The following is a 23,820-nucleotide window of genomic DNA, read 5'->3' on the forward strand; positions in this document are numbered from 1 at the left end:
GGGGGTGATCCAGCCGTCTTCCAGCCCTTGGGCCTCGCCGGTGGTGCTGGTCCCCAAAAAGGACGGGTCGATCCGGTTCTGTGTGGACTATCGGAAGCTCAATGCCATCACTGTAGCCAATGCCTACCCCATGCCCAGGCCGGACAAGCTCCTAGACAAGCTGGGAGGTGCTCGGTACCTTACCACCATGAATCTTACAAAGGGCTATTGGCAAGTGCCGCTGGATGCAGATGCCAGGCTAAAATCGGCCTTTGTCACCCCTCTGGGGCTCTATAAGTTCCTAACCCTGCCCTTCGGCCTCAAGGGAGCGCCGGCCACCTTCCAGCGCCTGGTGGATCAGCTACTGAGGGGGATGAAGAGTTTTGCCATGGCGTATATCAATGACATCTGTGTCTTTAGCCAAACCTGGGAGGACCACATATCCCAGGTTAAACAAGTGCTGAACCAACTCCAGAAGGCTGGGCTAACCGTAAAACCGAAGAAGTGCAAGGTGGGGATGGCTAAGGTATCCTACCTAGGCCACCGGGTGGGAAGCGGCTGCCTAAAGCCGGAACCAGCCAAAGTGAAGGTGATCAGAAACTGGCCCGCTCCTCAAACCAAAAAGCAGGTCCAAGCCTTTATTGGGATGGCAGGGTACTATCGGAGGTTCGTGTCCCACTTTAGCGCCATAGCCGCCCCCCTCACTAAGCTGTGCAAGAAGGGAAAGCCAGACAAAGTGGTCTAAACCAAGAAGTGCCAGGAGGCTCTCCGGGCGCTAAAGGAGGCTCTGGTCAGTGGCCCAGTTCTGGCAAACCCAGACTTTAACAAACCCTTTATGGTGTTCACCAACGCCTCAGACACAGGACTGGGGGCGGTGTTAATGCAGAAGGATAAAAAGGGGGAGAGACACCCCATCGTGTACCTGAGCAAGAAGTTGCTACCCCGGGAGCAAAACTACGCGGCCATCAAAAAGAAATGCCTGGCCATGGTGTGGGCCCTCAAGAAACTAAAGCCATATCTCTTTGGGCGTCACTTCACCGTGCACACCGACCACTCTCCCCTGACCTGGCTGCACCAAATAAAAGGAGCCAACGCCAAGCTCCTAAGATGGAGCCTGCTCCTGCAGGATTATGACATGGACGTGGTCCATGTAAAGGGACGTGACAACCTGATAGCGGACGCATTGTCCCGGAGAGGGAGCCCTGAACTTCCCCAGGTCACTGGTCAGAGTGACCCCGCTCAGTTCAGTCTCGAAGGGGGGAGAGATGTGACGGAGCAGGGAGCAGGGCAGATTTGACCTGGGAATGTTGCAGGGGGGTTGCAGTGGGGATGTGGGACTTCCCTTGAAGGAAGCTACCTGAGCTGTAACCTGAGCCAGGAACGGGGGTGGGGAAAATTAACACCTTCTGGCCGGGAGACTGAACAAAGGAGAGGAGCAGCGGGAGGAGTTTTGAGTTTAGTTTTCGGTTGGGGCTGGGTGGTGCAACGCAGGGAACCCCAAGCTGGGGTCTAAGCTCCCTGAACCTCCCAGAGGGACCTAATTGAGGGGGTCTGGTCGTACCTACACGCTCTGCTTGAAACTGTGTTCCTGTCCTTAAATAAACCTTCTGCTTTACTGGCTGGTTAAAAGTCGCAGTAAATCTCGGGAAGAGGGGTGCAGGGCCCTAACTCCCCCACAATCCGCAACAGTGATTGTGTAATTAAAGACTGTATCATAATGTCTGCACACAATGGGTGAATTAAAGTTGCCTGGGCAACTGTAATTCTGGCATGTCCTAATTTTTGAGTGTTTGACTTTGCAATCTGAATGTTTTTATGTAGTTTGTATGAAATATGTATTTATACTTGTGTAGCACTGTATGTACAATGATGTGGCGTGTATGAATACAGTGTATGCAGACATTAAACAGAAACTACATCTTTAAAGCAGAGCAGCATTAAAGTGAGATCAGGGACATGCCTTTAGCTTATTGGACAGCCGGCATTTTTTTTTTTTTTTTAAGATTCTGTGCTAGTGATAAGGGAATTTTAGCTAACTCCTTTAATGCTGTGTGATCTATCAGCTGTTTTATCCCACTGTTGCAATGTGGGCTGTCAGGATCTGAAACATCTGATCAAAAGGGGAATTCCCTAAAAGATTTTATGGTATAGGATTACATTGACAGCACTGCAATCCTAATGTGACTCTACTGAACACTAGAAACTCTTCCCTCCTTATTTCTGCCCGTTTACCTGTAATTCAGGAGGGGCAGACAACATTTTATCCACCATTATATTCTTCACCCGACTGCACACATACATGGTAGCTGGGGACAAAGTAAGCGTTATCGAGGCACATCAGCACAATCATAACCTCTCCAATGTGTAGTAGGTTCCATCTCCCATTTTACCCTTGATTATCTGAGAAGAGATGGCCTTCTCTGATCTAGGTTGTGGGACACAGGTTATATCACATGGTTGTTGTGTTATAAATAGTCTTACCAACTCTTGTGATTTTTTTTTTTTGCAAGTTGTGTACTTTTCTTAAATCGCTAATCAAGTGAATTGTGTGGTTGTAAGAATCTCAGCTTTTGGGAGGAGGCTTTTTTTTTTTTTTTTTTTTTTTTTTGAAATGTGACTGTGAAAAGCTCAAAAATGGAAGGTAAATAAGAACCCAATTTTCATTTTTTTTAAATAGCTCATGTTTTTAAGCCAACCTAATAATTTTTTGGGTGGCCTGACTGACTCACACATGAATTTATGCTCCAGGTGTCCCTTGATGCCTTAAACCAGGAACTGTTTGTCTTTGTTGCTAAATGGCATAATCTTTTGTGGATCTGTAGAAATTTTCTCTGTTATCCATAAATTATCACCTCTACTCCCAAAAGAGAGAAACTCGCATATCTTAGGTTTAGAGAAGGATTTAGGAAATGATCTGGTTAAAAGTAGGTACAGTTCTGGATTTGGTTAGGTGATCAGAGTTTAAATTAGATGCAGTATTTGAGATTAGACAAGAGTTCATAGGAAAATAGAAATTACCAGATCACACAAGTGGTTCATCTAGTCTGGCAACCTGTGTCCACTAGTGACCCATTCCACATGCTTCAGAGGAAGGCTGTAGAGACTGCACAATGGAAAGTTATGAAATAACCTGCCCATAGGGGAAATTTTATCCTAATTCCTGTCAGTTAGTGGTTGGCTTATGCTCTAACGCACGAGCATTTATATTTGTTATAAAATGTTAAACCCATAATGGTGGATGTTTTCCTATCTTTTAATTGTCAAATCATTTTTTAACCTTTAAAACTCTTGTCAGTGAGGTCAACAGGTTAAATATGCATTGTGTAGGTTTTTTAAATTTAACTTTCTCAAAATTAATATGAAAAGGAATCTACATTTAGTCTAGTTTTTGCTATTTATGTTGAATATACAGCATGTACAGTGGGGTCATGAATGCTGCTCCTGCTACAGGGTTTGTGATGTCTGACATCAGGTTGATGGCAGAAGGTTTTCCCTGACTCTTCTCTACTTGGAATGGTGGTGGCAGAGGGCCCCTCCTCTTCCAAAGATGCAATGATAGTGGGACTTACCCCAACAACTGGAGTGGATGTGCTTGGATGAAGTGTCTTCACGCATTCCTCTCCTCCATCCACACACGCAGTCCTCTGCTGGGATGGTGTTGTCAGTGTCCCCCACAGCAGGGATTCTTGGTTTAAACACCCATTGAGATGCATAGCACAATTTTCACTTCTCAAGGCTATTGTTTCAGGTTGTCTGTAGATTCAGGCAGACATTGTTTCTTGTCACATTTTCAAGCTTTTTTTCATCACCATGAGTACTATGAATTTAGGGCCAGATTTTTAAAGGTGTCTAGAACCCTAACTCCCATGGAGTTAAGTGCCTAAATATCTTCAAAAATCTCCCCCTCCCCTCATTTAAAACAAAACAAAACTCAGATTTGCATGTAATCCAATAGCTCCAGGAGCTGCTGCTGTTCTAGGCAGGGGTCTTTAGTGCCTGTTCCTTACTCCACATTTGATTGGAGCCCCGGGCATTAAATTGGTATCTTCTTTTTGTAGTTTTTAACTCTTATACATAGGAACTTTAGGTATGTTTATAACCCAGTGATTTTTATCTGATGTATTAGTATTTATTATTTACTGTATCTTCTGTGGTTCCACCTGTGTTACAGGAGGGTTGGGTTGCTATATCTGTAGTATCAGTAAGATGCAGTCACAGGACTGGGAGGTAGCAGGATACTATGGTTCTTATCTAGAGAAGCTAAAAGCTATGACATATGGAACACTGATAACTTAATGAAAGTTGGATAAATAAAGGAAAAGAAGCTCTGACATATCAGGGGGAAAAGTCATTAGTGGATTTTTTTTTATCCTGTTTCCTATTAGTCTGTAGTTAAACTGCTTTGAAAATCTTAGTGGGCTTTTCCTTTGGTCTTCAAATAACAGGTTCTTTTCTTATATTGAACACATTTGTTTATCTTAAGGGCTGAACAGTTTGGGTGCTTTTAATGTTTCTCTGCCTTGGGTTTTTTATTTATATGTTAATACATGGGTTTCCTCCAATCCCCTTTTTAACCCCCTTTATAAACCTCTACATAACGCTTTAGGAATGTTAATGGGATAATCTAAATTTAAAAAAATAATAAAAACCCTTTCTTTGTAAGGGATGTAAGATTTCAATACATGCTTGTTAATTTACAAAGTGAGAGATACAATCAGTCCCTCTGTGCCACCATTTAGAAACAAAATGTGAATGACCTTATGAGCTAAGTTTGTAGTAACAATTATAATGGTATCCAAGTTAACCATGTTTTCAGATATTGTTTGCATGCAGCAAAAGCTAACTTTAAAGTTACACCCAATATTGTTCCTTTTCTTCATGTTTCTACAGATCTAGAATTCCAGGGGAGACTATTAAAATAACTTTCCACTTATTGGACCTATTGAACTGTCCTTTTCTCCCCTACTTCTCTTCTCTCTAATTTTGTCATGAAGTTCATGAGGCTGAAGTTGCTTAAAAACATATCATGCTTTTTGTAATGGTTTAAAGTTGAGAATAGAAAAACAAATAAAATCCCAAACAAATTCCATTGATTTTTGTCAAAAATTGGCTGCAATTTATGATTCAAAGTTCTGTTCAGGACTTTCAAACCACTGGAGGCTGGATAAAATACTCCAAAATGTATGATGCAATCTCCTTCGTAGAAAGGTGGACTGGATGCTCTAATAGATCTTTTCCTTTCATAATTTCTGTGGTAATAAAGCCCAGCACAATAGGTAAAAGTCTAGAGCTGTATTATAATTTCTGGAGATCCCTGATGTAGGGAAAGTGAATATATGTTAGGAAAACAAAATCCAAATCTTAAGTGCTTATCAGGTCCTTTTCAGTGTTTTCCAGGTTTGTATTTTAAGGGCCAGACAAAACAGAGATGAGATTTAGCCACTCACTGCAGTCCCTGAACAAAACAATGTTAGGGTATTTTTAAGCTATGGAAGAATGTCTCTGTCAGTCCAGGTCAGAGTGAGATGCGACCTCTTGACAGCAATGACTGGGGACCACCGCTTTAAGGTACACCTTAATGGCCAGATCAGTAGACCAAGAACTCTTAACTCGGGCATCCCTCAGGGCTCTGTCCTGGCCCCAGTACTTTTTAATCTATACACTGTGGATATACCAGCAATGGAGTCAAGGAAATTCATGTATGCGGATGACATTGTCCTAGCTGTTCAGCATACAAGCCTCCATACCATCAACTGTAACCTAACCTGAGATCTAGCACAATGGCTGATTATTTCCAATGTTGGAAACTTAGGCCTGATCCAAAAAAACCCCATGCTAACTGCTTTCCTTCTGAACAATAAAATGGCTAATATCAAACTTGATGTGCAGTTCTGTGGTGAGAGCATCAGCAACGAAGCTAATCCAAAGTATCTTGGCCTTGACCCTGGACTGCAGTTTGATCTTTCGACAACACCTCGAGAACACCTGCGATAAGGTCAGGTCTTGTGTCGCGCTTATTAGAAGATTGGCCGGAACATCATGGGGCTCCAGTCCATGGACCTTACGAATCACATTTTGCTTTCTTCATCATGTCAATGCAAATACGAGGATCCCACTGCACCATGACCTGCAAAACCCACCAAAGACGAGATTAAAATCCCGCAACCCTCTATGGAACTGTATCAAGATCCTTACTCCCAACTTTGATGCTGAGCTCAATGGAGAGTCACATGGAACACTTTGCACAAAACAAACAGCTCGTTGTTGATCCTATTGCGGAACCACTAGGGTGACCAGATGACAGGAAGAAAATATCGGGACACAAGGGGGGGGGGTCACTGGCGGAGCAAAAAACCCGAAAAAACTGAGTGCTGCCGGTGTAAGGACACAAACAGCCCCCTCTCCCAATTCCCTACTGTGGCCCAGTGCTGCCGGCAGTCGGGGGCAGGAGCTGAGAACAGCCGAGTGCTGCGGGCAGTCAGAGGAGATTATGCACCCTTCCTTAGGTATGCATACCTTCAGCCTCTGGTTTTTAGGAGCGGGGCAGGGGGAGGAACCAACGGAGAACAGCTGAGTGCTGCCGGCAGTCAGAGGAGAAGAAAAAAAAAAAGCCGAGAACAGCTGAGTGCTGCCGGCGGGGAGGAAAAAAAAAAAAAAAGCGGCGTGCAGCGTCCCGACCGAAGATCAATCAGGACGCGGGACAAATACCTAAATATCGGGACGGTCCCGATTTTATCGGGACGTCTGGTCACCCTAGGAACCACTGGGTTTTGGTTTATGTCGGAAAGACTGGTGCAGATTGAATCGCATTAGGACATCTCATGGGAGATGTGGACAAATCCTCTTTAAATGGAAAATGAGGCGAACACCTGTATGTGACTGTGATCACCAGGCACAAACCATAGAGCACATCATATCTGAATGTCCCCTTCGTTCTTTTGCCGGTGGCTTGAAGGACATTCACCAGTTCACTGCTGTGGCAATGTGCTGGCTATCAAACTTAAATATAAATTTGTAGTTGTTGCTACCTACCCAAGCTATATGGAAGAAGAAGAGTGAGATGGAACAAAATACTTTATTGATATTTATGCTCTGCCCAGGTAACAGGAAAGTAATGATTTAAAGCTCCTTTGACTTGTTACTTGATCCAGATCAACTTACTGATTCACTTTTCTGCCAGTTTCTCTATCTGACCTTTAGAATGAGATGTAATTCTAGTTCTCTTCATCACCAAACAGAAACCGTTTTTTGCAAGAAACCAATCCCCATGCGCTCTGTCCTTGCACTGTTGGAGCCCAACTGACAGGGAGAGAGGCTATGCTCAGTTAAGGTTCTCCCCTTTGTGATCCATTTACCGTGTACCCCCATACCAACCAGAAGAGAACTTTAGGAGGTAAAGTTATGAACACAGTTTTAGGTGTGTGACATCATTGACTTAACTGTTGCCCTCAGGTACACAAATAAGAACCTTGTATGTGGGAGTCGATAAATAGAGAAAATGTATGGGTAAGTACCACGCACACAGAAGGGTGGGTGGCTTAAACCACCTTCTAGACTACTCTGTATACCTAGTCTGTCAATGTGAGATGCTAACTTTCCAATAAAATAATATTTCCATTATAGCACAGAAACCGGAGAAGAGGACAAGTGGCAAATGGATTAATGGGAGCCATACTGTTAAAACCTGGAACAGTTTTAAAATTACTCCACTGAATATAGTCTAATGCAGGGATTCTCAAACATAGTTGTAGCAATTACAGCAATTGCATAAATTGAAAAGTACCAGTAAGTATTTAATGTATTTTTAGCTTTTTAATCTAATGTAACATTTGGAAATAGAGAGGAGGAGCCAGTGCTATATGACTAGCCAGTTCACTGCAGACCCAGAATTTGGGAAATGCTGATCTAATGGAAAATAATTTGAAAATATTAAATACATCCCATAAAACAAAAATTAAAAAAACCTCTTTCTTCTACTTCTTGTAATAAAATACTTATTTTTCTGACTGTCGGGCATTTTAAGCCTAACCATTTAAGTTTATTTGGGTGTATGTGTAATATATAGAGCATGTGTGTCAATACATATTGTGATAGACCCAGGCCAGTTGGGTACAACAAAGTAGTAGAAGGCAGATATACTGGCCACTGGATTAGCAGTTTTCTGTTCCCTGACTGACCAGAGCAGGGGCTGCTCCAGGCTAATGAGAACACCTGACTCCAATTAATCTGCAAAGAGTCAGGTGAGGCCATTAAGGTAATGTGAACACCTGGCTGTAATTAAGGCCCTTTTTGATACTATAAAAGGGCTCACTCCAGTCAGGCTGAAAAGAGCCAGGGAGCCAGAGGAGGGGAAGTGTGGCTGAAGGGCTGGTTAATGAAGACATCCTCAAGCCATCGGTAAGGGAGCCCTAAGGTAAGGGTGAAGAAGAGAGAAGCGGGAGAGCTATGGGGAAGTGGCAGAGTGAAATGTAGCAACTCTGGCAGTGAAAGGTCGGCTGCCAACAGCTGCTGCCATTAGGGACCCTGGGCTGGAACCTGGAGTAGAGGGCAGGCCCGGGTTCCCCCCAACCTGCCACTACAGAAACATCTCCTGAGAGGGGAAGTCAGGCCCTGTCAGGACAGGAGGTTAAACTGTTGTGAAATAAGCCCCCAGGGACAACAGAGACTGGGAATTCTCTCACCAACCTCCTTGCTGGCTTATGATGAAAAGTGCTCAGTAGACTGTAACCCTGGCCCTAGAGAGAGAAGGGCTACGTGGAGGGTCGCAGTGAGCTGACCCTCCACGTACCATATACCACCTAGAAGCGCGGGACCCACGGGGACAAGGTCGGAGCTCTGCCACAATATATATATATATATATATATATATACATTTAATCTAAAGTTAATATAGTTTATGTACACAAAGGCAAATAGTAATCTTTTCCCATTCCTGCAATTTTTATTCTGTATTTTTTCTGTACTATTTGGAATCCCCTGCAAGATGCTTCTGATGATGAACTTGTAAGAGAGTTTTACAAAGACTGAAAAAAATATACAAAAAGTCCTAGTCAATGTCCTTTTAAATGCCTAGGGTTTTTTTTAAAGATGGGATATTTAAAATCTGAATATTCATCATAAAACAATGAAGAAGATTCTAATGTATTGTGGCTTCAGTGCGTAAATTTGTGTAGTTATACGATTCTCTTTACAAGCTTCAATTGCTATTTTTGTGTCGAGGAACATAGGAAATGAAAGGAATAGAAGAATACCAGGTTAGCTCTTTTAAGTCCATTCTCTCTGTCCACTGCTGTAGAAGACCGTAAGCCTTCGAGCTTTGCTGCCACATGAGAGATTGAAGGACTTTTTCTTTCCAAGTATGGCTTGAGGATGTCTTCATTGGTAACATGAGGTGCCATTTTCAAATTCTGTTATTTGGCTTTTTGCTCTGAACTTACATCTTCAAAAACCATTTTGTTTTTTAACTGACAGTAACTGTATACGTTGCTGCCCATCTTTCCCACCATTACTTGTTCTCGGCATTTGTGCTGTAAATAGGATTGTGATAGGAACAAGAGGGAGATGGTGGGTAAGGGGAAAAGGAGGGTACAGATAGCAGCCAGGAATGATGGGGGATAGGTGAAAACTTATCAAGTGCTTGCATAAGTGAAGGATATAGAAGATAATTGCTAGGTCTTCTCCTCTTAGCCCAGCTAGATAGATAACATTGTCTGGGGTGCTTGGCTGAAGGAATACTAGGCACATGACTTGTGCACAAAAATGTTTGAAAGCAAAATAGTAGGTAGAGCTTAGCATGGGCTTTGATATCACTACTTACAGTGTTTCCAGCAGACAGCAATTAGGGTCATTAGCCTTTTTAACGAAGGGGTTTCTCGCTTATATTTATACTCTCTGATCTCTCTTCCCTGTCCCATCCTATGTAGTACAGTGAAACACACAGGCATAGATGTGACATTTGATTTGAAAAGGGCTGCAACAATGACTTTTCCTAGTCTGAAAAGGGCTGTTCCTTTTGTTTTTGATTAGAAGCCAGGCATCCAGTGCACCCAAACAATATTAATCTTCGTGCAGCTTGCAAATGGCCTTTCTGTGTATGAATATGACTCCAACTAAGGGTGAGAGGATACATAATTTAGGTGGTTCCCAATAGCTTGTGTCTGCTATATTTTTTTCTGTTTTTGCTTTGTTTAAAAAGGAATAGTATCCTAATATTTTTTTTCACTCATGACTGACCTATTTTAAGAGGGTTCTTATTTCCCAGCAGCTGCCGGTTTTGGCCAAACAAAATTAGGGCCGTAAGACTTACATCTTTTCCATTATTTTGGTCTGAGTTTCTACAGTTCCCCTTTTCCTCTATATGAGTCCTTCTTCCTTCTCCTCTGCAATGCCCCCAGTCCTCTTTACTCTACTCAGCACTTTCCAATAGAAGTAAACAATTAATAAGGACACCAGACAAGATTAGCTGCCAGTCGAAGGTTGAGATTGAAACCCTGCCTATGGAATGGGACTTAGAAAGATTGGGTTGCTCAGTTCACTTTAGTAACTGATGAGGCCTTGGAGTGATGGGGAATTGTTTCTATTTTCCTTTTGGTTTTGAAAAATCTCGTCACTGTTAGCATTGCCTGTTTATTCAACTGAAAAAAAAATGTGACTTTTTTGTTGTTTTATGGAGCAGTATAGCTAACCCATAAGAATGATTGCTTCTGATAGTGGCTAGACAGATACTTTGTATAGATTTCAAGGGTAGGAATGGATTCTCGGTGTCACTGCACAGTCTGGAACGCTGTCTGGAAGATTTTTGCTCTTTGACTGGTTTTATGGAAGTAGCTTTCACCTGTTGCACACTTGCAATACAGACTGTTAGACACGTTTGCAGAAGTGACCTCTCTTTTAGGCACTCAGCAACTGATTTGTATGTACACAATCTGCACTTGTGCACCCAGAGCAGGCACCATAACTATGTCTATCTACTTAGTCTACTTTTGTGTTGCTAAGATTATAGTTTTGGAACATCCAGAAACTTAAGTGTGTGACATTAGGTAGCTGAAATAAAGAGGACACATTGAGGCAACTGAAGAATTCTCTCTCTCTCCATTGAAAAACATCTACAGATTCTAGTCGGGTGGGTTTCTTACTTTTGTACCATAGAAATAATATGGACCACTATACTGGTTAGGTGGGTATAGTACTGGTATTTTGCAGGGGTGGAATTATTATTTATTATATAACCAAGGTTGATACCCCATTGCGCTAGGTGCTGTACGTACTCATAGACAGTCCCTGTCCCAAAGAACTTGAAATCAAAGTAAACAGGACAAAGAATGAAAAATGGAAATGGTATCCCTATTGTAGAGATGGGAGCTGAGGCAGAGATTCAAGCTCAATTTTCAAAGGAATGTATGGCATTTAGACACCTCTTCCATTAAAGCTAGTGAAGATGACTTCACGAGACTACTTTGAACATCTCGGCCTTAGTGACTTGTCCAAACAAGGTCACACAGTAAGTATGTGACAGAGCTGGAAATAGAACCCAGATCTGCTGCGTCCCATCAGAGAAAAGACAGTGGGACTGGCAGGTGGAAGATGATGTAGCTTATTGATGGGCTTGCCACAGTTGAGCAGTAAACTAAGAACATAAATATGACCGAGTATGATAGATGAGTGACAATAGTATTTATGCCGAGAATAGAAAAGTAGCATGTGGTACAAAGCAAGAAAATGCTGATATCTCTGTTGCAGCTCTACAGAGAGGAGGAGAATGGGGAGAAATGCAGGAATAGATCATGAGAATGGAGGCCTGTTGTACTGATTTTGGTTGCCACATTAATTATACAATCCATTATATACTGAGGAAAGATAATCTACTTTTCAGAGCACAAACTTTGGAAGAGTCAAAATTTAGAGCTGTGTTCTGATATATTCGGTAGATAACCCCTCTACAAAGGGTAAAATGACTGATAACTTTTAAGTACTTGGAGTTCTAAGGACAAAGAGTGGTATCTAAGAGAGAAATATTGTTTATTTTATTATACTGTATATGTGTTCCAGCATCTAAAACTCTGTCAAAACCATAGAGTTCCTTGCAAAGAATTAATTGATATTCCAGATCTGTTGTTGTCTGTCTGTGTAAGTGTGTGAGGCAAATACACACTGGGTTAATGCATAAACTGGAAAAATATATTCTTAAACAATGGTTTGGAGAACACAAAGAGTAGGCCAAAATAAAATCTTATTAAATTAAACTGGTTTGGCCTGATCAAGCCGAATCAAGACTAATCTTAAAAAGCTTATTTCATTCTTTTCTTCTTTTTGAGAACTCTTTGAATTGAAATAACTGATACAACCATAAGTTTATTAATGTCTTATTGATTAACTTCAGATAGGGATTTTTTTCTATTTCAATTTTTTAAGCGGATCTCGAGATGGTAAATAAACTGTATCTATAAGTGGTGGGCACCATCATGAGCTCCCCAAGCTCAGTAATATCAAGGAAATGAAGTATAACAGGTACCATGCCTAATTTGTAAATTATTGGACCAATATCACCAAGTTCACTTTAAATAAACACAAGTCTGTGCTGGATTATTTTGTGCAGGGTTTTCTTTCTTTCTTTCTTTCTTTTTTTCTTCCTTTCTACATTTGAATTTTCCTAAATTGTGGATTATTTGATATTTCAGACAGCTTTAGTGATCTCATAAATGATACTCTTGTGTACATGATCCACTAGTAATTTGGAGTTTGTGCCAAGTACTAGGCATTAAATGAAGTCCGCTGAACATCGTCTGAGTGTCCACTCCTGCCAGTCAATCTTAGAACCAGAAAAAAAAAATGCTACCTCTGAGACATAGGTGGCAGTGGTTCAAAGGCTTGTTAGCAGTGAAGGACATCAGTAATGACTAACTAAAACATAAAGGGATATAGTGTCCTCTCTCAATTTCAGGGAAAACCCTCAGTGAGTGGGATAGCCCCTTTGTGTGTGAATGTCAGTGAGTAAGATGGTGTTATCAGCTGGGTAAAGGGGAACACCTCCAGCGGTAGATGACTTGAAATATGTTTTTAATAAAACTAACTCCACTGTTTATTTCTCAGAAATGTTTCCAGGGATGTCTTCTTTAATGTGAGGGCTAAAGCTGTAGACTCAAGAAAGTCTTAGCTGCAGCGTTTAATCTGGAACTTCCAGCACCTTTTTGCATTAAACTCTTGGAGTGAGCATCTTCATATATTTGTTGAAGAAACATTTATTTCCAAATATAGTCAAATCTTTGTCTCACTGCCTTCTTTTGTAGCTTTTCGTTGTGGATTTGGGGAAAAATTGAACAGTGTTAAAAATACTAAATATGATATTAACATGCATATGCATATACATGTCTATGTTAATATAAAAGTAAAATATACCATAATCAGTTAGAGAGATAGTACTGTGTAGTGCTTGGTGCATAGGATTGAGTCAGAACAAGTGAATGGTTTTCCAAACTCTAATAAGGTCCATAGTAGCTTGTGTTCCATTTTGGATTCTGCCACTGGCCTGTCATGACCTTCGGCAAATCATGTAACCTCTCTGTGCTGTAGTTTCTCCAGCTGTCAAATGGATGTAATAATACTTCACACCAGCTGTGAAGAATGATGAACCTTTACTAAAGCAGTCGCGCGCGCGCACACACACACTTGGATAGAAGAGAATATGATTGCTGCTATTATAATTTATTTATTTATTACATGACTAAATCTGGTTAGAGAGTTTGGATGTGGATATACTATAATTAAGTTGAGAGTGATTCCAGTTAAACTTCGGAGGTTATTTAAAGGGGCCTGTCTTCAAGTGCTACTCATATGTGTTAATACAAGATTCTCATGCAAACTGCCTTATCTGCACAGGGTTCTATGGCAGTCCATGTGCATGTTAGAATAAATGTTAATATTTAAAACTAGAGCTATGGCTTATTTTAATTGTTTTGCAGTTAGTCCAGTTGAATGTATATTTTTATTTCAAACTGATTTGGGGTTTTGTACACTCTTATGCATGAATGTGTGCATTAATATTTATTATTGGATAAATGCAGACAAATTGCCTGGCAGTGTGCTTTTATTGTTTGTATTGTTCTGGAACCTTCTAAGACCTCGCTGTGTTCAACTTTGTGCAAATACATATTAGGAGAGGGCCCCTGCCCCCGAATAGCTTACAATCTGATTTAATATGATTCAGTAGATGAGTGTGAGAAACAAGAGGTGAGTAAGGGAAAAAGGGGGTAATGAAAATAAAATTATGTAGTTACATAGGTGGCTGTTACACATCTTGATGATATTTTAGAGTACCACTTTTTTATAATAAATAGAAAGATGAAAAATCAGCTATTCCATGACTTATGCATTACCAAATTTTCATTGGTTTGCTGATTTCTGGTAGCCATATCCGCAGTGTTGGCACACACATCAAGATAGTCCTAGCATTGATGACTTTACATTCTAGAAGATGAAAATAAAACTCTTCGGGAGAATCATATCAGGGTTCATTTTAGATAATTTTGTGAATATATTCTTAATCTGATTGCTTTCCATTTTAAAAATTTCAGTCTCTTCTGGACGATGTGAATCTTTAGCAGAGAGCCAGGGCTTGATACACTGTGATTTGGCGCTCATTCCATGCAGGTAAATATAAATACAGTTAATTTTCTTATTTTCGTTTCCTCCAATACAGGTGACAAAGAAAGTCAAGTCTATGCAGATGTTCCATACTCCTGTAACGTATGCCATGCAGGGTGACAGAGTAGGCGTCTGTGTGACCCAGTTTGATCCCAAGCTGCTAGAACGAGGTCTAATCTGTACTCCAGAATCTCTCCAGACCATACATGCTGCTGTCATCTCTTTGAAGAAAATCCAGTATTTCCGTGGTGCTCTTCAGACCAAAGCCAAGTTTCACATCACAGTTGGTCATGAAACAGTCATGGGAAGAGTGATGTTTTTCAGCCCAGCCCCTGCTGACTTCAGCAAAGAACCCCTGGAGAATTCTTTTGATTTTGAAAAGGAATATCTTTATCAAGAGGAATACTTATCCAAGGGCTCAAAATCTTCAGAGGAAAACAAGGAAAATGACCAAACAGGAGAAGGGCAGCTTCCGAGGCAACAATGGGCTTTACTGGAGTTTGAAAAACCTGTCACTTGTCCTAAATTTTGCCTTGTGATTGGCTCCAAGCTGGATACTGATATTCATGCAAACACCTGCAGGTTGGCGTTCCATGGGGTATTGCTTCAAGGGATGGAAGACAAGAACTATGTTGAGACTTTTCTTCCAAAGCTGAAAGTGTATAAATTGAAGCATAAGGAAGGACAAGTGGAGAGGGTAAGCTAAATTTCTTAGTATTTTATGCAGCCAAAATAAAATTAGTCTGCGTTGTGATCGGGATCCCAAGTATACCACGGTGCTATGGAATTTTCCACCAAATTATGCCCCATAATTCCTGTTAACGTTTTTTAAAAATTTAGTTTTGTAGGCCTTTTGTTTGCAAAGAAAACCTGTGAAAGATTGTATGTAGCTGATCCAGTATTTCCTGTTTGAGCTTGAGGTCATTCAGAAACCATCTCTTTTGAGAAGGGTGTGAACAGCACCATCCCTTTGGGGGGGGTGGGGGGGAGTGTAAGTTAGAAATTTAATGGTCGCAATTTCATTGTCAACATTAACTGTTTCACAATTTATCATTTTAACAATTTAGCTGGTGTGTTTGTCCGCAAACTCAAACGGCCTCCCATACTTTCTCAGGAGCCCCAACTCTCCTCTGCCCAGCTGCCAAAACCTCTGCTTCCTCTGGCATGTACAGTACAGTTATTCTATAGTTTCAGTCCAAAATTGTGTAGTACATTGAATATTAAAAATGTAGAGGCAGCATAAAATAAATAGAAATTAATATCAGGTTAAAGAACACTATTGATTGAGTTATTAATTTTTATATTCAATTAAATAAAAACCTCAGTGATTAAAATTTATCTCCGCATACCACAGAATCTCCTGTTGTCTGCACTGGAGTGCTACAATATACAGAAACATTGCCATAGGACTTAGATCAAGCCTGTCACTGAGTACATGGGGCCTTGAAGATTATATATTCTGCACATGTCCCACACACCATATGGTAAGCCATGTCACAGTGTATACACAGCCCATCATTAAAGAATACATGGGACTTTTTGCAAGAGTCAAGACATTTGTCCTGACTAAGATTTAATTTGGGTAATTACATTGTGACTATTTTTACAAGCCCTTCGGTTTCCAGGATGTTGTTTTTCTTCACTTTTTGTATTAAACTATTGTTGTATTGCTTTGGTGGTCTGACCTCATTTGTGGCTGCATTTCAGTAATGGGTGGATAACCATTTGTGTATAGTGCCTGTAATACACTTTGGAATTCCGTGTAGTGAAAGGAGCTCTAGAAATGTGATTATGTACATTTTCAATCCGTTACCCTTTTATTAACACTGTTAATGTAAATGTTAACCAGTAGTGTTTACATGATGCTTTGAAAATGTAAAATGTGATATAATCGCTAAGCATGATTATATTGTTAACGTATACTATAGCAGAGAATTGTTAATTTTTATTCTCGTAATACAAAAACCTGATCATTCTAACAAAACAATCTGCAGCAGTCTCAGCCCCGTTTCTTAGCACACTGCTATAGTGAGATGCTGTACGTTTCCATATTTTTATATGAAGAACTAAACACTTATGAAAATAGATGTCACAGTACATTTTGTGGTACAGAAGTTTTGTTTGTTTATTTACTTTGTAATCTGCAACAGGTGCATATTAATGAGGTTCTTCTCTAAAGCACTGACTATTAATTACATCCAGACAACCAATTAGTTGTTACTCATCTGTAATTCTCTCCTCTTCCTTTCTCTCTGAGGGCTAGTCTACAGTACCGTGCTACGGCTGCACCGATGCAGATATGCCGCTGTAGTGCGTCTGGTGAAGACGTGTTATGCCAACGGGAGATTGCTCTCCAGTAGGCATAATTACTCCAACTCAACCAAGAGGCAGAAGCTATGCTCTCCCACCGATTTAGCGCTGGTGTGGACGGCGCTTAGGTCGATGTAATTTGCATCACGTGGGGGTTGGCTTTTTCACACCCCTGAGTGACATAAGCTTACGTCAGCTTAAGCGGTAGTGTAGACAAGCCCTGAGACATCAAATATCTCTGTAAAAGTAAGTATTTTGTAGTATTTTCCTTGTTGTAGCTGCTGCTTTCCAGGGACACTTTGCTTCTCCCCCATGCTTTTGCTGCTAAATCTGGAGGTCAAGATTTTCAAAAACGATTAGTGATTTTTTGGTTGCCTCAGTTTTTGGGTGCCCAACTTGATATTCCTTGAAGAAGTGTATGTTTCAGAGAATATAGTTTTCAGCACTTTCTGAAATTCAGGTCCTTTTTGAGCCATCTCAAGTTGGGAACCCCAAATCACTGTCACTATTCAAAATCTTGACCTGGAGGTTTATGTGCATTTCATTCCTCTCAAATAGCTAATTTTCCTTGCCAGTAGATAGTGGCAGTCCCAAACTAGAGCACCCTACCTTCCCAACTTTGGGGAAATTTGGATTTGATACATAATGTTTCTGTCTCATCTATACATTTTTATACCAGTTTTTCTGTTCTGTCTTGTTCCATTTATACTCTATTGATGCTCTGGCACCTTTTCTCAACTCTAAAAATTACTTCCTTCACCTCTGCTAGAACTTTCAATGTATGCAAAGCTCCTACTGCTGGTAGCATTGGTAACTGCCAGAGAAACCTGGCTTGTCTGTGACTTTTCTGCTTGAATGTGGATATTACCAAGACTAATGAGAACAAGAGTTGGTGCAAACTAGGGGGGCCCATACTGTGTTGTTGTTTTTAAACTGAAATGATCTGGATTCAGATTAACTTTGAATAGCTGTGGTACGCTTTGACTAACTGATATCTTGCAATTTTTAGTGCTGGTCATACAATTTTTATGAATAATTTTATTGAATTTTGTCCATCAGTTGTAAAATTATTACCATATAGTCCACTATCTGACCAGCTCTGTAAATAATTGAATAATAGGAATCAAATTATTCATTTTTTCTCTTGTCTGGCAAATAACAGACAAGCGACTACTTTTTAAAAATTATTTGACCAGCGTAGTAATTTCTGAAAGTGATATCCTTAGTGAATTGTAGCAGATATCCCTGTAACTTTTAAAACAGCACTACTGTGGGCTAGGATGGGTGGCAGATGTCTTACCTTTTTCCAGTCATGGAAATGTCACCAAAGCTGTAGAAAATGGGGGCATTAATCACTCTCTTTACTAACACCAATTGGTTCTACAAGTGAGAATCTACTGTAAAATCATCAACTCGTCATCTGTGTTAGGCCTGTATATACTAAATGGCATATAGATAAAAAATTCATTCTGATCCTGGTTACTGTGGAACAGTGTTTCATTCAGAGTTAGTATTTTCCCCCAGTATATGCCAAAAAGATATGACAGAGCATGTTACTATAGTATAGGCTGAGTGTAAAGATAGAGGAGTACATCAGGCCTTTGGAGGGTTGATGGGAAGAGGACGGTGCCAGTTATCATGGGTCTGCTGGGGAAGTACTTACGGCTTCATATTGAGGGAATAGAATGAAAGGGTTTGGTGAGTGGAGCGCGGCAGGAACCAATTGGTGGTGCAGTGTCCTTTTTTTTTTTTTTTAAAGTATACAAAGTCTCTAGTTAATAGAAATTCTGAATCAGTTGGTCCCACCCTGCTGCTGATGGATAGCTAGAGATTAGGATCATTGAATTTAGGGTGTCTATTCTTGGCATGGGTGCAGGAAAATCTCATTCTCTCTGCTAAAGCAAGGAAGTTGGTGGCCCCCCTCCTCACCTTCTCTGGGGAGGCACAAAAATAATAATTTTACCTTTATGGGAAGCTAACTTTCCCTCCTGAGAATACTGTTAGGGAAAATTGGCTTCATAACTTCCTGAAGGGCTGGGAATGAGAGAGGAAGGCTGGGGTATGTAGTGTTTGGCTTTCCAGTTTCAGTGAGGGGAAACAGATTCCTGTAACCACTGGAATTCAGTGGTATCCACTTGTAAAATGTTGTTCTCATTTAATCTAATGTGGATGCTCCCTAGCCCCCTGCTTGCCGTTGGAATTAAAATAAATCCTCCAACAGTTTAATGACCAGTTAACCCAGGAGAAATCAGGTATTTATGCTTTTGCTCTTTGTTTCTACTTTGATTAATTTCAGAGCACTTATGAAATAGTAAGACTGTAAATTAATTAAGTCTCCAGCATCCTCAAACTCATTTTTAATGCATGATACAGTGGCACTTCCTCATAGCTTTTAAGCTATCTGACAGCAGAGGAGAGGCATTCTGGCCACTTCAAAAAGGGTGAAATCATCAAATGAGAGAACACTGTTAAAACAAAACAAAAAACCCCACCCAACCCCTCCCCCCGCCCCCCAAGTGCTCTTTGAATTAGCTTATGCACTGTTTCTTTAAAATTCCTGCATAATGTTACTGGCTCTGCTGAACTGCTTCAGGGTTGTGAATATTGCATACGCATCTAGGTATTGAATGCTCTTGTTCTGCTCAGTGTACTGGTTACATTATCTATCATTTGGTATCATGTCAATTTAATGCCACAAGCAGAAGGAACATAGCAAGTACATTGGAGCTCTGGAAGTGAAAGGGTTAAAGACTTTCTACTGTGATCAGTGAGTGAACTCGAAATGTTATATGTCTGAAATGTGTCCTCAGCTATTCTTTCCCCCACTCTTGGTAATTTATATACTTATAGGGTCTGTACTGCACTCACCACAGTAGTATCTGATAGCTAGTTCAGAGGAACATTTTGGTAACTTCTTTTTCTAAAAGGCCACCTCCTGTCTGAGTCAGTCAGTGGTGTTTTGATGTTCAGCTGCATGGGCGATGGGTGTCCGAGAGACTTGTGGCCATAGTGTAGAATTTTCTGTTAATCAGCATTGAGATCATGGCCTCTCCCAGACCTTTTCTACATCAGAAAATCGCACCATGTTAGCTTTATGGTATGGTTTTAATCTGATTTGCTTAAATTGGTGCAAAACGGCATGTGGACCCTCTTATTTTGGTTTAAACCAGGTTTTTTTTGGCTTAATTTAAATTGATTAGAAATCTGTTTAATATAAACCAAATTAAACTACTCTTAAACTGAAATAAGTGTGTCTAGACTTGGGGTTGGTTGTACTTGTTGAACTTAATCAGTTTAAAACATTATTTAAATTTATGGGTGCAACTTTCTCACGTAGATAAGGCCTAAGAGACAGGAGAAATGCTGTGAAAACATGTCTTGTTCAGTTTCTATGATCGGTGTCTTTTTCTGCAGGACTACATATAAGGAAGGACAATGACCCTTTTGCTGGAGGATCTACTGTTGCTATACATGTAAAGCTGTCCGACTGTTCTTTCAGACAAAGGCATCTTTAGCAGGCAAAAGAGCTGGGTTGGCAACAACAAAGTGAATTATACAAACAAAAAGGTAGGAGCAGGAACTGAAAATCTTGCCACAGTTACTGCCAGGATCATTTGGTATGAAGAAAGATGCAGGAACCTGTAATGAAACAACAGGGAATGAAACCATGGCTTTAGTGCTAGCTCGGGGAGAGATTGGTACCTCTGTATTGGATTCCTTATTTTCATAAGTCTGTGATGACCAGTGCCTAATGGAATATTTGGATGAACATGAATTTACTATACTGGATCAGACAATTTGTCCATTAAGTCTGATATATTTGAGGCATCAAGATTGGCAGTGACTGTCATCAATTATCTGATACTTCAGATGACATCCCCTCTCCTAATGCCAGCTGTGCAGGTCATGGTGTGAGGAAACTGGCATTCATTTTTGCAACCTTACTGTGAGGTAGGAAAGTAGTAATCCCATTTCACAAATGTGGAAACTGAAGGATAGAGAGGTAATTTGCTCAGTCTCCCACAGTGACAGTGATAGAGCCAAGCCCCGAGTCCAACAGACTTCCCAGTCAGTCATATAACTGCTAGTCATACTTGCTATAATTTTGTCAGTTTTGTCCATGGCATCTGCTTGCTGTAATATCGCTCACTTGGAGAGACTGGCAAACTGTACAGAGTCCCAATACCGGAATACCTTTCTACTGGGATTTCTCCCCCACCCCACCCCCAAACGTCATTCTAGCCAATTCCAATTTGATGCACAAAACAGTTAGCCCTTGAGATAAAACTCTCACATTCTTTGCTTTACGGGTTTCCATGGACATAGGTGCTCATTGCAATGAGTTTTGAGTGAAAGGTGAACTGTAGAAGCAAGTTATGATTTCCTGCATGACTCAGATATGCTGTCTGTTCTGAAAATGTTTGCACAAACAGGATTTATCCCGTGGTGGTGGTTGCTGGGTCCATTGTGGAGGACGCTCATAAATCAGTAACTCAGTGGAAGAAACAAAAGGGGAAAACTCTCCACCTTGTTTGCAAAACACAAACTGCACCTCTTGCTATTTCAGACTTGTTTAGCGAAAATGAACACATACCTCAGCAGCAATATTTTCCTGATGTAACCATAATATAAAGTCCTTTGTATGAGAAGGTACTCACCCTGCCTACACAGCCCCAAAGGTGCTAGGTAGTCATTACTTATCTGTAGTCCTCTAAAACCAAAAGGAGAATTCATTCTCTAGTGTGCATTTTCTGTTCTTATCCTTAAATTTCGTCTTGATTATTTGTTTCTGTTTTAGACTTGGTTCGTTTGGTGCTAAGCATTGAGTGGCATTTGCTTCCTGCAGCCTTTTATGTAACATTATAGTCATGGAAGATTCCAATTTTATTCACTATGTGTGCTGCTCCTGAGTTTGGCTGGTTGCTGGCTGGCTAATGCTTTGTACTTCCATATTGCTGGGGGCTTGCGGGGATCATGTAGGTAACATGCTCAGTCCCTAGTAGTAGGAGAAAGCAGCACCTTTTTTGAGGGGGGGGGGGGAGGGTTGTGTTGGTTTTTTATTTTTTTATTTTTTTTGGAGGTTTGAGCTTTGTTGACCTGGTTTGAAACAGTCCCCAGCCAGAAAAAATATGATCTTTGAGGATGGATGAAGGCAGAGCAGAATATGAAGGAATTCTTAGGACTTTATCAGAAATGCAGTGCACTTCGTTGGGGTCTGGATGGAGCAGGAAACAACGATTTTTAACTTCTCTCCCCACAATGGTACAGCAGCAACTCAAACGCTGCTGTGCCAGCAACCATACAATGGGGTCTCACTCCCTGAATAGACATGTCCTCAAAATGACATTTGGATCCCTGGAAGGCTTCTGTGTGCATCCCTTATTTAACAGCTCCTGAAGGCCTTTCTAAAGAGGTGTGGTGCTCAGATAACATGGTGATTGATAGGATCCAGTGCAAAGTCTTAAGAAGCACAGAAGATAGAAATGGGGAACTATTATAATTTATTGTTAATTTGTTGAATAACAATAGTGTACAATATAGAAAGGGATAGTTCCTCCAGTAAGAAGGCTATTCTTGACCAGGTGTTTTGAAAAGCAAAAATCATGCATATGTCAGTTTGTGCTTTCTGATTGAAACTTGATTCATATGTATTAATTTTCATACAAACTGCCCCATGTAAGTGTTTACATTTTTAAATTGATAAAAATAGCAACATTTAATTGACAGTGGATGTTTCAAATGTTACAGCATTTAAGCCACATGCTTCAGCAGGGAGCCTGTTGGAAATATGAAGAACTGGGCATGAGCAAAGGAAAATGAATTTACCCACGAATGACAGGGTGACATCCAGTGTTGCCTACCCAGCCCTGATGCCCAGCATGCTGAAGTACTTGACTTAGTTTGAAGGCACCATTAGTCAGTATGGAAAGAAAGTAGCTGAGCTGTCTGGAATGAATGGACAATCATGAGAGAACAGCTTGACACAGCACCATTTTCTGCTTTGGGCATACAGAGTGTTTCCCACAGCAATGTTGTTTCCACAGCAGTGTTGTTCCCAAAATTATCTTTTGCAGGGAAGCAATTCAAAGGAGTGGTGCTCCCAAGAATCATGGGAAATATGCTTTGGAGGTGTCCTCTGAATATTCCCAATCTTGCTTATTCCTAATTAAGGATTTTTATTGTCTTATTAAGGCTAATGTCCAGGATGCTATATTCCTTTTGGAGATCAACTAGAATACAGTTGAGCAATAGATTCAAATGGGGGCATCAGTCTGGTAGTGATGCTCTTTGGAGAATAAATCCAGATGACTAATATGGCATGAAGACGGGGTATACACAGACTAAGTAATGAGAACAAACCATATAGTGATGCACAAGCGCAGCAGAGACCTGAGCTGTCTGCAGAACCTTCTGTGACTCTTGCTGGTAGACGTCACTCCATCTACTGTAAACATGCAGACGCCACAATTAATGTTTCACCTGCTTTGAAGTCTGAACATGGAGTTGTTTGGTTCTGCTTGGCTGCTGATGGTATGCTAAATGCAGTAATAACACAGAGAAGAAGGCAATCAGGTGAATAAAAAATGCATAGTGCATTCAGTGGTAAAAATGCACCGTGAAATATAAATATAAAAGATGTTTTTATTCGTTGGCTCTTTTTCTGTTTTTGAGCAAGAGGAGTTTTGTAAAGGTTGGACGAGTGGGGGTAATAAACTTCTAAATTGAAAAGCAGTCTTTGTTAAATAATGCCAGAGAGGAAAATGGTGGTGGTGATTATTAATAAAGGGGAAGAATGATGTTTTACAATATATGGATTAACACAGCCTTAGTAAATTTTTGAGACAAATTTACCATCAGAGGCACAAAATCAATTCACTGGCTCTTATGAAA

General features: G+C 40.6%; 1 protein-coding gene across 2 annotated transcripts in view; it reads left to right on the top strand.

Moving 5' to 3' along the window:
• EEFSEC (eukaryotic elongation factor, selenocysteine-tRNA specific) overlaps positions 1-23,820 on the top strand; it is a 176,359-nt gene that overhangs the window by 92,195 nt on the left and 60,344 nt on the right. The window contains exons 5-6 of one of the 2 annotated variants that reach the window (XR_008445782.1): positions 14,675-15,316; positions 20,344-20,496. Coding sequence is in view for 1 of the 2 variants with exons in the window: in XM_054036074.1 (XP_053892049.1) it covers positions 14,675-15,316 (642 nt within the window). In the remaining variant the exon portion in view is untranslated. The remainder of the gene's footprint in view (positions 1-14,674; positions 15,317-20,343; positions 20,497-23,820) is intronic. The other variant, XM_054036074.1, reaches the window with a different exon arrangement.

Source organism: Malaclemys terrapin, chromosome 7 (assembly GCF_027887155.1).
Source record: "Malaclemys terrapin pileata isolate rMalTer1 chromosome 7, rMalTer1.hap1, whole genome shotgun sequence".
Classification (NCBI taxonomy): Eukaryota; Metazoa; Chordata; order Testudines; family Emydidae; genus Malaclemys; species Malaclemys terrapin.